This window comes from Annulohypoxylon maeteangense (genome assembly GCF_022496945.1).
Source record: "Annulohypoxylon maeteangense strain CBS 123835 unplaced genomic scaffold GGS22scaffold_15, whole genome shotgun sequence".
Lineage (NCBI taxonomy): Eukaryota > Fungi > Ascomycota > Sordariomycetes > Xylariales > Hypoxylaceae > Annulohypoxylon > Annulohypoxylon maeteangense.
In genome coordinates, this window is record NW_025953262.1 from 637,724 (window position 1) to 649,222 (window position 11,499).

Genomic DNA, 11,499 nt, shown 5'->3' on the forward strand with positions numbered 1-11,499 from the left:
AGTCCGGGGCCTTCTTGGCTTGCTCCAAGTTAATTGTGTAAGTGTAACTACTAGGTACTCGAGGCATTCTGCACGTATTGTTCCTCGTTGGTTCATCAAGTACTGAGTCTTTAGATTATAACATACTCAGTTATCTGGGAACGTCATTGGTGTAACGGGAATGAAGTTGGGCTTGGGGAAAAAGCACACTTAAATGACCCTTGTAATATCGACAGCGTGACTGACCCCAAGATTCGGACAACTTCTCATGACACCTAGTACCTACCTGGCTCCGTGATAGCCTGATTCGGCACCGGCCTTCTTCATATACCTAGGTAAACTAAGAACAACGTCTTCTCACGAGAACTACATCTTTTACCGCGGAAATACCATTGCGCCCCGTAGAAACGAAGCAAAAAGTACCAATATCCACCATTCATCATCAATATATAGGCTGATGGTGGGTGGTATGGTTAGAGACTCATGAGGCTCAGAGGCGCGTTGCGACTCTGGCGATAGTCCGTTGTAACCCAACGACTACTATGTTGGGGCCAAACTCTATGAAATGGATGTAAATGGCATGGATGCAAGCTCTGCGCCTTGCTTGAAAGGTTGCATACTGATAGGGCGACCTAGGGTGAACAATCGTGTCCTCGGGTGTTCGGTCTGGCCAGCTTTTAACTATTCTCACCTAAGAAATCGCAAGAATAGAAGTGAGCCCCGTTTACGCTCGCCTGCAAGTGATACGGGAAGGAAGAATAAAGAGATCTGCAGCCGTGCAAGCCGCAGATTCTGTAGTGCCTAAGCCCCTGCACCTTGTCCCCACGCTGCCTTGGTGTGGGAGTGGGAGTTCCCGTCCGATCAAAGTCACATTGGATTTTGAATCAATCAGGTAAGGCCTAATAATGTCTTGCCTCTAGCGATAACTCGGGAACTTCGCCAATCTTAGGACTTGAAACAGGAAACACAAGAAGGCGCTGCCGTAAAGTACCTGGCAGCTCTGAGTAACACGCAATAATCCATTTTAGTTACGGGTGGCTGACGTGTAGTTACATCAAGTATATAGTTAGAGAGTCTAGGAGTTAAGAATAACATTAATCGTTCGAGTGAGAATTGCGCTGTGCCGAGAAACTTGACGTTGATTAATATTATGCCTTCGATAACACCAAACTCCCAAAATAATGCGAAAAAGGAGTATGTAGGTTAACCGGAGAGTTTGGTCTTGACGAACCAATACGAATTTATGAGCCCCCATGCGAGAGGATGAAATATTGTCGGTAATTTGGCTTTAGCGTGAATCAGCATTATTTTCGGAATTACGTCTCGCATATTACCCTCACTGAAGAACCAGAGTTTCGTCACATCTTCCGTCTGACGTTGATATACTTCCATACGTGTGAACATTTCCTCTTCGAATGCCTGTATTTCCCCGTCGAGTTGATCTACCTTGCCGCCTGCTTGCACTGCTCTGACAATAGCAGCAGCGAGCTTCCTCGCGTCGTCAAACGCGACGTTCACCCCTTCACCGGCGAATGGGGCCATTAGATGCGCCGCGTCCCCTATAATTGTTGCGCCGCGGCGGTGTTCCCAATGCCAACCGACCGGGAGTTGGTAGAGATTTTTCGGGTCGCATATGTCATCGCATGCCTTGTCGATCGCCCCTCGAAGCATTGGACACCAATCCTCCATCTCCGTGAGGATTGCCTTCTTAACTTGGTCGATATTATGAGGGTTATATCCGCAAGTCTGAGTCCAATTTTCGGGACGTTGCGATGTCCAGGCGACGTTGATGCTCCCATCACCCATCTGTTGTACTGCCATCCTCTGCCCATTTGAGCTGGCGAATAGGCTTCCGCGATTGACGACCTTGTAGATATCTGGAGCAGTGGTTGCCGCGTCTAATATCGACAGACGATGATACCCAACTCCAGTATAGTGTGGTTTCACCACTGGCGAGATGTAGCTTCGCACCTTGCTCCATCCCCCCTCACATCCAATGATGAGATCAAAACCAGACTCTGATGTATGATCGAAGATTAATGTATTATCCCCCTCGACCCTTTGTAGACGATACCCCCACTTAATAGAGCCTTCTGGGAGTGATTCCGTTAGGATTCTGCGTAGTTGGAAGCGGTCAATTTCAGGCCGCTCACTGAGCTTATTGCTAGGACCTATCCGCATGAAAGGCTTGAGGTTCTTGTCTGTCAATATCAAGTAATCGCCATCGAAGCGAGCATGTTCTACGAATTCATCCCATAATTGAGCCTCCTTCATAGCTGCTAGACCTGTCCCGGGGTGTAGGTCCAATGTGCCTCCTTGGGAGCGATAGTTGGGGCTGGCATCGCTTTCATAAATTGTGAATGGGACCTTAGAGAGTGATAAGATTCTCCCTAGCATACAACCGGCCGGGCCAGCCCCTATGATAGCAATTTTTAGAGATGACATTTTCCTAAGTACTCCGTATAGAGTAGTAGTGAAAGTAAACGATTAGTGTTAGGAACCTTGGACTTTTATTCTCTGGTACCTTGTCGTAGGGTATACTGGGTAATTTAGGATTCAGTCGGCATTGAAATAGAGTCTGCGGTAGAGTTGAGAGATATTCGTCTATGATATATATTCCTAAGAATATGTATCTGCCTATTAACTAACAATTTATTGTCTAGGTACTTACTTTGTACCTAGAGATCATTATTGAATAGGTAGTTCTTTACCTACCTAACCAACCTGCCAACGTCGCAGTAGGACTATGGCTCATGGTGCTGACGTGTCGACATGCGCAACTAGCTACTTACGGTCAGATGCTGCGTAGTAAAACGATGATGATCGATAATGTGTGATAGGGCTGATAGGTAGGTTGAAATAGGCACCAGCTATTTCCGATGGTAAATAGGAGATATTCGGCTCGTAAACAAAAGCGACCCAAAAAGCGACAGGCGATCCTAAAAGCGATCTACCTGGTTACAGCAAATCGCAGGGTTGTTGGTGCGATAATCCTGGAGATTTAGGGCTGCTCTGCTGCTTAATTTAGGTACGCCTAGATACGCCGCCACGCGTTTTTCAGGGAACATTAAGCTTAGCTGGACTGCCCAAGTATTTCAGCCGCATCGGCGGATGAGGACCTGCAAAAGAATCGCGATTTATATAAAATACGAGATTCGTGTTTAAATGTTGTCAAGTGATGAGTTGAGTCCTTACCCAAGTACTTTCGTCTATAGTTGTTTAATGCCGTCTACCTAGTATGCATACGAATTTAGGTAGGTGCATGTAATAGTGCGACTGCAGTATACGGGTATTTGTAGTATTGTACGATGCATGCGCATGTCCACCGGGTGTGAAACGAAACGAAGTTCCATCTTGCAATCGACTAACCAAACAGCGTTTGGGGCATGCTGTCATTGCACATCGCACAGCTTAGCAAATCAGAACAATATTGAAAGAGCGTCCGAGCATTGATTGAACCATGGATGGAGTTCTTGATGGAGTTCTTGAAACTTTGTTTTAGCGGTCCTTCCCGAGATAATGATAATTACAACATGATCCATCATGGATTGTATTAGGTAGGGCAAGAACGGGAACGAGGACAACCTTGGAAGGAGGGAGGGAACCTAGAACTTTAGATTTTTTAGACTCGATTGCGACGGGCAGTAGGACGGGCAGACGGGTTAGACGGGACGCTATGACCACAATAAACCCCTACCCCCCATTCTTAATCAGCCAAGGACCCGTGAACCTTCAACTTTATCCCGCCTCCGAACGTCACCGTGTTTGATCCTTGCCCCTGGGTGTCCTTAACCAAAATGGGACTAGCGTTGGTCGGGCTCTCTCGTCCTTTTCGACGTCGCGCCTCACGCGGGCAAATCCTCATCGGTTCTGTTCCGTCATCATCCACGACGGCTCGACCTCGGTTTTCGACCCGCTTCCCCAAGTTTAAATCACCATAGCTCTGTCAATACATCTCGTTGTCGCGTTGTTCTTTGGTTTCCGATATTCGATTCTGTTTTGTACAAATGATACTATTCTGCGCCTAATTATCTGAAACGTCGAAGTAAAGTTGGAGTTTTGGACGAAATATTAACTCAATAAAGAAGTAAGAGGAGGGGAAAGGGTATATAGAAGATAAGGAGAAGGAGAAAGAGAGAAGTTCAAAAATATAGGTCGAGATGCAGGCTCCGAATCCATCTCAACGGTCGTTACAGCGACGGTCTCCAGCACCCAACGATGGTGCTTCGTCAAATATTCCTACGCGATCGATGTCGCCAGCAACCATGCAGCCACGCTCGTCCACGGCTTCAAGTAGATCGGCTGGAAGTAATTCAAGGAGAAATGTGAGTGTGGAGCTAGAGTTACAAGTGCAGAAATAACCCGAATGGGTATTGTTTCTTGATACTGTGTAAATTTTCTATCTTATTCTTTGTCGTCATTCCCCGCCTCTCAGAACTCACACATTGTTTCCTTTCACTTTTCCAAAAGCCCGAATACAATAATCCATTCGTCCGCTGTTTCCCGCATACGATGCTGACCATATGCCATCCTCACAGCAATCGAATGGCTCGTCGATGCCACTTTCGCAAATAGAAAAAAGCGTAACGCATTTACTGGTCGCGACGAAACAACTTCTTGAAACGTTAACACAGTGGTCGCGCGGACAAGCTACCGACACCCAAGTGTCTGACGTTTATGTTCGATTAGGCTATGAGTTTAATATGGCCTGTCGCGCATTTACTGCAATCAACGTCGATACATCAGATTTAGGAAACGTCCCCGAAAACCTGAGACACATACTGGAGGCTACGCTGAGCCAAGAAGCGAATACCGAAAGTCTGGAGAAATATCTACCCCGTATACGAGACATAATCATTCACCTTCTACACGGCTTAAAAAGAAAACAGCAGAAACTAAGACAGAAACAAACTCGGGATAAAGACGGCGGAAGCTCTCCCGAATCCAGTACCGGGATTGCGAACCGCACCATGAGTAGTAGTACTACTGGGAGCAACAATACTGGTCTCACATCACTTCTAAACGAGGGCCTCGAGAACGGGTACGCTGCGCCGTCACAGCAAAATGAAGGTCCTCTGGGAATCAACCATTCCCCAAATCGACGGGTCCTTCCCCGAGACCAGTCGAACGCATCTTTCAACTCCGAACAATCTTCGCTATCAAGCAATACAATGCAGAACATGCCTGTGCTTGCGCCATATCCTGGGGATGAATCTACGATACCTACAGGTCCAGCAGCCAATCTAGATATCGACTCCTTCCCCCCGCCTCCACCACCGCCAAAGTCACAACAGAGCGCCCTTGCTGCCTTACAAAGAGGAGGAGACTTAGAGAGAAGAGCCTCTCGGAGATATTCTGCCTATCAGATTTCTAAACATTTGGGAGCCCCGACTAACGGCGTGCCTATGCTACCTACTCAAAATACTCCGATACCAAACCGAGGTCGTGGCGAGGTAAGAGAATCGATGCGAGCAGTACAAGTTCGGGAATCACTACGTCATAATCGCAATACTTCCAACCAGTCCAAAAACGGGTACGAACCGTCTTCGCCAGTAAGGGTGCCTATCAAGATAATCGAAGAAAGCCCTAAGCCCGATTTACTACCTCCTCGACAAGACAGCCCGCCCGCCCGGTCACCAGACGATAAATACAAGCCCAGTGCGACTATATCCGGACCTTTGGACGACGGGTTTCCAATATTAGCCCCTCCTGGGTCCCCTGAGAAGTCAAGGCCGACGATAGAAATAGATGCAGCCACGGAATTGAAACCGCGGCCTGAAACGCCTCCAGAAAAGCAGAAGCAACCTGTACAAGATCAATCGCCACCCTTGGAGAGGGAGCTTACGCTGTTCTTACAATACAAGTCTAAGGTTAAGAAATTTGTGCTTCCACAAGGCTATACCGATCTAACGATCGGACGCCTGCAACTCGCTTTTATCGAAAAGTTCTCCTGGAACACAGCCTTGAATGGAAGTGATCTGCCGGAGATATATATCCAAGATCCTGTATCCGGGATACGACACGAGCTCGAGGACCTTTCCGATATCAAAGACCGTACGGTGCTTGCACTAAACGTCGAACCGCTAGACGAGGTCAAGAAGCATTTCGACGAAGGCATCGGGGCCCTTAAGAAGGCGGTGGATGAGGTGAAGCAGAACGTCACGGACCAGGGATCAGCTCTACAAAGGGTGTCCGATAGGCAATTAGAGACCGCCAAAGAGATGGCTCGTATGGCTGCGGCACCACCACCCATGATGGATGGCGTTAAAGCTGGTGGAGCTGGTGCTGGCGCCAAGCTCAATCCCAACCAGCTTCGAGAGTTGCAAAGCTTACGTCGCGATCTTGCCGTCTTGCGACAGACATACTCGAATTTCCAGACCGAGATCCAGAGTTCCATGTCCTCATTACGGGGCAAGGCGGCTAATGTCAAGGTTGCGGCGGCAAAGGCCTCGGTGCCTGCCGGACAGGGCGATGCAGGTTATGCTTATGTGACCAAGGGCCGTAAGCAACTCAATTCAGACTCGGACCGCCTTGTCACCAGAGTGGATGATCTTCAGGACCTTGTTGAGGACTTGCGCAAGGACGTCGTTAATCGCGGCGTGCGACCCTTGCCACGCCAACTCGAAGGCGTGTCCAAGGATATCCAAGTCTTGACTAAGGAGCTCAAGAAGGTCCAGGAGTACATGAAGCGAGAGAAACCTGTCTGGACCAAGATCTGGGAGAAGGAGCTAGAGGAAGTCTGCCAAGGCCGTGACGAGCTTAAGGTTATGGAGGACCTCATGGTCGACTTGCAGGATGACATCGAAAAGGCCTCGGAGACTTTTGCGCTCGTCGAGCAAGCTACCAAAGAGCAGATGAAGGACACGGCACCAACCGGAAGGCAATTCTCTAAGGGCCTACATCATCTTGGCAACAGCTCCGATCCTAGCGCCGCGAAAGAAGGCGTGTTGGGCGAGGTCAGAGCGCTACAGCCAAACCACGAGGATCGGTTAGAAGCTATCGAGCGCGCGGAGAAGCTACGACAAAAGGAGCTAGAAAGTCGGCGGGATAACCCGCTAACAAAGGAGCTGACCAAGTTCGTGGAGGACGGGAAGCTCAAGAAGAGCGGCGGGTTTGAGGAGGTGGAGAGGGCGAGAAAGGCTAAAGACGACCGGATACGACGGGAGGTTTGGGAGCGGATGAACGGAATAATACCCGACGAGCCCGTCGGGGAGGAAGGAAACAACGAGGAGGAGGCGGAGGTCGCCGCCGAGACTCCGGACGTCGAGGGCGGCGATGGTATATAAGGTTGTAGGCCTATTTATAAGATACGCTTACCGGGATTTCCTTCTTTCCAATGGCCCGTTAAAGCCGCACTTGATGTCATTTCATAGCCCAGGCGCCATTATTCATTGCGGGGTTATATCGTCGGTTTTGTCTTTACTTTGTACTTTTTTGACCCCTCGGCGTCAGGGGAGGACAACGGGGAGGGGGTTCGTTCGCGCAACACTAGGTACCTCGGTGAATGATGGTCATGGATGTTATTGTCTACTAGTCAGGTCAGTATTTACTATTAGGATATATTCTAGGCTTTAGTGATGAATATAGTGGAATCATCAAGTTAGCATGTAAATTTATCGTTATCTATCAAGCAGCAGAAAACTTGTCTATGAGGCTTTGGTGTGGTGATGGTGTGAGATTGGTATATGATTCGAATGTGACTTGGATATAGGGGCTGGTTATGTAATCAACCATTACGAGCCCCCTTCACTCATGAAGATGGTAGATTTGATTAAATGAAGCTGCTAGAATTGTGCAAGAGTAACGACTATGTACCTAGGTATTTAGTGATATATCTCATGTATTCCTTCTACTCTATTTACGCCTTCCCCCCCTTTTCCCAGACCCAGCCGTCATAGATCTCCTGAATTGACATTTTACCTAGTACCTACCTTTCCCTGACTCTAAAGACACGACATTATCACCGAAAGCGCTGCCAGCAGCCCCGCCGTCTGTAAGATATTACCCTCGACCGCGCCCTCAGCAGCATTCTTCTTGTCGTCAGCGTTGTCGCTCGTCCCATTTGCTCCTCCCGCATTCCCATCGTCTCCGCTCGTCCCATTGTTCGCGTTACTATCCCCATTAGACCCGTCGGTGCCGCTAGTTCCACCAGAGCCGCCACTACCGCCCGTGCCACTTGTTCCGTTAGTACCGCTTGTCCCATCAGTCCCACTAGTCCCATCCGTTCCATCCGTCCCAGCACCCCCCGCATCCGCAGCAGTCGCATTCGCGAACGCCGGATCTACAGCCGCCTTCGTCGTATTAACCGGGACCACGCTCCCCTCCACACAATAAGTCCCGGGATCCATCCACGTCGCGTTGACAGCATACCGCCACGTCAGCTCCGCGGAAGTCACCATGTCCGACGTGTAGAAGAACCGGCAGTTCGCCGGCTCGTACAGGAACTGCAGCGGCGTCTGCGCGTCCGACGGCGCAAACGCGTTCTTGAAGTTCACGCTTCCCGGCGTGTCTTGGTTCAACGCCCGCTTTATCGCGTACCCCTGCGCTAGCACGCCTAGTTCGCTTTCCTTTAGGGCTTGAGATTGTGCGGGGTCCTTGACGTTGAGGATGGCCGCGGTTGAGATTTCGGAGATTTCGTTGAAGTCGAGGACTTGGGAACCCTCCGTGCCTCCGATCGATTGCATTTGCCCGGTTTGAGGACGGCCGCCTGCTGTTATGGTTTTTATCCCCATTTGGAAGATCATCAGGTAGGAGAATATGGTGCATGTGGACCCGCAGTTGCCGTCGGTGAGGAGCACGACGTTTTCGGGTTTGAAGAGGGCTGGGGGTGGGGTTGACCGGTTCCCGGTCCCGGTCATGGTGAAGTTGGGGACGGCGCTGAAGGGCTGCTCGATGTATGCGGTGAACTTATCGCCTTGCAGCGTTACGGGAGATAGGAGTTCGTCGACTGAGGTAAACTTGTCGCCTTGAGGCCTGAATAGGTCCGTGGGCGATAGGTTGCTCAATAGGGGCGAGGCTTGTGCACTGCTTACTTGTTCCTGTTGAGGAAAAGTTGCGAGTATACGAGAGATGTTTGCGAGACTATCTGATAGACGCATGTTATTGGCGTTAAATGGATTTACGCCGGGAAAGAGCTGTTATCAAGTTAGCAAGGTATTGAGAGAAATGATGTGTGCTTTGGGACCGTCGAACCTGTGCAAAGAGCTCAAAGCCAGCCATGACGAAGCCGCCACCATTCTCCGTGAGGTCGATGACAAGCCGCTGCTTCCCAGTGTCTCGGCTCTGCGTTAAGAATTCCTCTATAGTATCCTGAAAGTTTGTCAAATATGTGTTTTGTTCGTTATCCTCGAAAGCTGTGAGGGCCAGTACGGCTACGTCGTCAACTCCCGTTCCGTTGAGGAAGAACCCTTTGGTGGTACCCATAGTGTTCTCTTCAATGAAAGGAACCGGATAGCCATTTTTCACCGTCGCGCGCTTAGACACACTCGGCTTAGACCGTGGTGCTACGGCGGCTGGAACCCTAGTCGTATTCGAAGCCGCGTCCGGGTTGCAGAACTTGTCGTAGAAGGCATCCCCTGAGATGATCTTGGAGAAGTCTACACCTGGGTTCAACTGAGCTTTCGTCTCCTGGGTTTCAAACTTCCCATTCTCATATGTAAGCACCACGTTAGGGGCTACGAATAGCACACTTTCAGCCAAAGGATCGTTAGAACTACGCAGGTTCGTGTAGCCTATGAGCTGCGAGTTCCATTGGGCGTCGATATCTTGAGCGTTACTGAATTGCGAGGCCATATCCAACATGAAGCTAGTGGCATTCTGACCATTGATCTGTGAGATTGCAGCTGGAGGAGTCCCGTTATTGGATTGGAAGGCAGCTAAGTAAAATTTACGTATGAGAACGGGGTACTGCCGAATTTTGGTTGATATATTAGTGACTTCAACTTACATAGTCGATATAGTTTTGGCACAGCGGTGCCATTTGTTGAAACAGATACCAGATCAGCTACTAAATCGTTCTTAAACGAGAAGGCCTTGAACACATCCGGAACGTATGAGAAATGACCGTCATGTGCCGCGGTGACCGCTTTGACTATCGCAATCTGGAAGTCATATTCGCTGGCAAACCCCCCTGCTGCCGCCGTGGAAGAGATGTTGTCTAGGCTTCCTTGGACATCAACTGGAGGAAGCATATAAGATGGTGGAGGATTCTTGAGCCATGGAAGAGTAGCCTGCCAGTTTACAAATGCTTTGAGGCTTTGTATTAGCTGTTGTGCCGGTTGAGGCCGATTTGGCACTGAACGGAGGCAATCAAGAGCTAAGGACCCTGGAATGGTTGCTATGCCCAATATATAAGTCAACAAATCGCCTAGTCAGATAGTAAGTATTAGATATCCACGTACCTGAAGTATTAGACGCGACTCCTAAATTAGCCAGGCGAGATATTTTAGCGCATGGGGTCAAATTTGCCAATGTTGCCGGTGACGGAAAACCTGGACGCAACCTCACCGCCGAAACCCCCAGAAAATTAACCAGAATAAGATACCAGAGCATTATCGCCGAGGATTTGGGTAGGTCAACTACCCAGAAGCCCTTTAAGATGATTTTGGGGAGAATGTAACAAAGGAGATGTCGCTTTTACTAACCCCTGAATGCATCGCGAAGAGGAAATCTATCAAGTATATATCTCAAAAGAACGGGTATAAGTATTTGGTTTCCAAGATCATTGATCGTAGGACTTCTCGTCAGTGAAAATATGAAGTCCAGTTTGAAACATCTTGAACTTCAGCTTGGTGTTGGACGTTACAACGGATGCATCCCAACTTCATGACATTATCTTATCATAACCGTTGGAAGGATTCTCGACGTACAGCCGCAGCCACATATTCAAGCCCTGGTATCTGTTTTATGTTATTTGAAGAACATGACCAAATATGGCAGCCGCTTAGATTATCCGAACTGTGAGATTGGTCGAAGATGGGGTTGCAGCCGGGTCAACTGACGCAGCCCTACGGCCCCCTACATGCTCCCTTGGGATCAGATAGGACTGATGTTGAATATCCAAACACTCCAGCCCCGAACGGCGTATCGGGATCCGGGGGAGCGGTCTCGCCCTTCCCCGTTTTTTCTAAAAACATGAAGTACTGATATGTTAAAATTTAGAATATAAGATAACTAAGACCCTAATATTTCACTCACGATGTTTCACGCCCTGCCTATTTTTTATCCATTTATCATAGGAATAATTCCGCATTTAGAAGTGACAACATGATTGTCGGAAAGATGAAGTTCGTAGAGATTGGCTAGGGGTTTTTTGAGGAGAAGGGGTGCAGTCCGCGATTCTTATAGTCAACTTGGGTTACTGGTGACTCATTAACTCCCCTGTTGAACGCGGTGTGTTTATGCGGAAGCTTCACTCTTGTACCTACCTACATAGACTGAGGTAGATTAATCCATCAGCAGCGCAATCCAAAGTAAAATCCCATAAATTTTTAAGGTAGATAAGTTCTGCTTCTTTAAGGT

The 11,499-nt window shown here is 48.8% G+C and overlaps 3 protein-coding genes across 3 annotated transcripts; 1 reads left to right on the plus strand and 2 right to left on the minus strand.

Moving 5' to 3' along the window:
- Positions 1 to 886: 886 nt before the first annotated feature.
- Positions 887 to 2,652, minus strand: GGS22DRAFT_169782 (FAD/NAD(P)-binding domain-containing protein). The gene has a single exon (XM_047962372.1). It carries the CDS (start codon positions 2,422 to 2,424, stop codon positions 1,183 to 1,185), a length of 1,242 nt encoding a protein of 413 aa, XP_047816410.1. The 5' UTR covers positions 2,425 to 2,652; the 3' UTR covers positions 887 to 1,182.
- A 1,067-nt stretch (positions 2,653 to 3,719) lies between these two features.
- GGS22DRAFT_169784 (AIP3-domain-containing protein) lies at positions 3,720 to 7,615 on the plus strand. Its single transcript, XM_047962373.1, has 2 exons — positions 3,720 to 4,304; positions 4,518 to 7,615. Exons 1-2 carry the CDS (start codon positions 4,140 to 4,142, stop codon positions 7,263 to 7,265), a joined length of 2,913 nt encoding a protein of 970 aa, XP_047816411.1. The 5' UTR covers positions 3,720 to 4,139; the 3' UTR covers positions 7,266 to 7,615.
- Positions 7,616 to 7,899: 284 nt separating this feature from the next.
- On the minus strand, positions 7,900 to 10,741 carry GGS22DRAFT_46470 (uncharacterized protein). The gene is made up of 4 exons (XM_047967147.1): positions 10,380 to 10,741; positions 9,926 to 10,315; positions 9,172 to 9,854; positions 7,900 to 9,113 (listed from the first exon to the last, which is right to left on the minus strand). Exons 1-4 carry the CDS (start codon positions 10,528 to 10,530, stop codon positions 7,923 to 7,925), a joined length of 2,415 nt encoding a protein of 804 aa, XP_047816412.1. The 5' UTR covers positions 10,531 to 10,741; the 3' UTR covers positions 7,900 to 7,922.
- Between the last annotated feature and the right edge of the window lie 758 nt (positions 10,742 to 11,499).

Excerpts from the sequence above, each read along its gene's own strand:
- GGS22DRAFT_169782 (XM_047962372.1), bottom strand. The coding sequence starts at position 2,424 with ATGTCATCTCTAAAAATTGCTATCATAGGGGCTGGCCCGGCCGGTTGT.
- GGS22DRAFT_169784 (XM_047962373.1), top strand. The coding sequence starts at position 4,140 with ATGCAGGCTCCGAATCCATCTCAACGGTCGTTACAGCGACGGTCTCCA. Across the intron at positions 4,305-4,517 it reads GAAGTAATTCAAGGAGAAAT|CAATCGAATGGCTCGTCGAT; the intron begins GTGAGTGTGGAG and ends CCATCCTCACAG.
- GGS22DRAFT_46470 (XM_047967147.1), bottom strand. The coding sequence starts at position 10,530 with ATGCTCTGGTATCTTATTCTGGTTAATTTTCTGGGGGTTTCGGCGGTG. Across the intron at positions 9,855-9,925 it reads GCCAAAACTATATCGACTAT|CTGCCTTCCAATCCAATAAC; the intron begins GTAAGTTGAAGT and ends AATTTTACTTAG. Across the intron at positions 9,114-9,171 it reads GCTTTGAGCTCTTTGCACAG|CTCTTTCCCGGCGTAAATCC; the intron begins GTTCGACGGTCC and ends ACTTGATAACAG.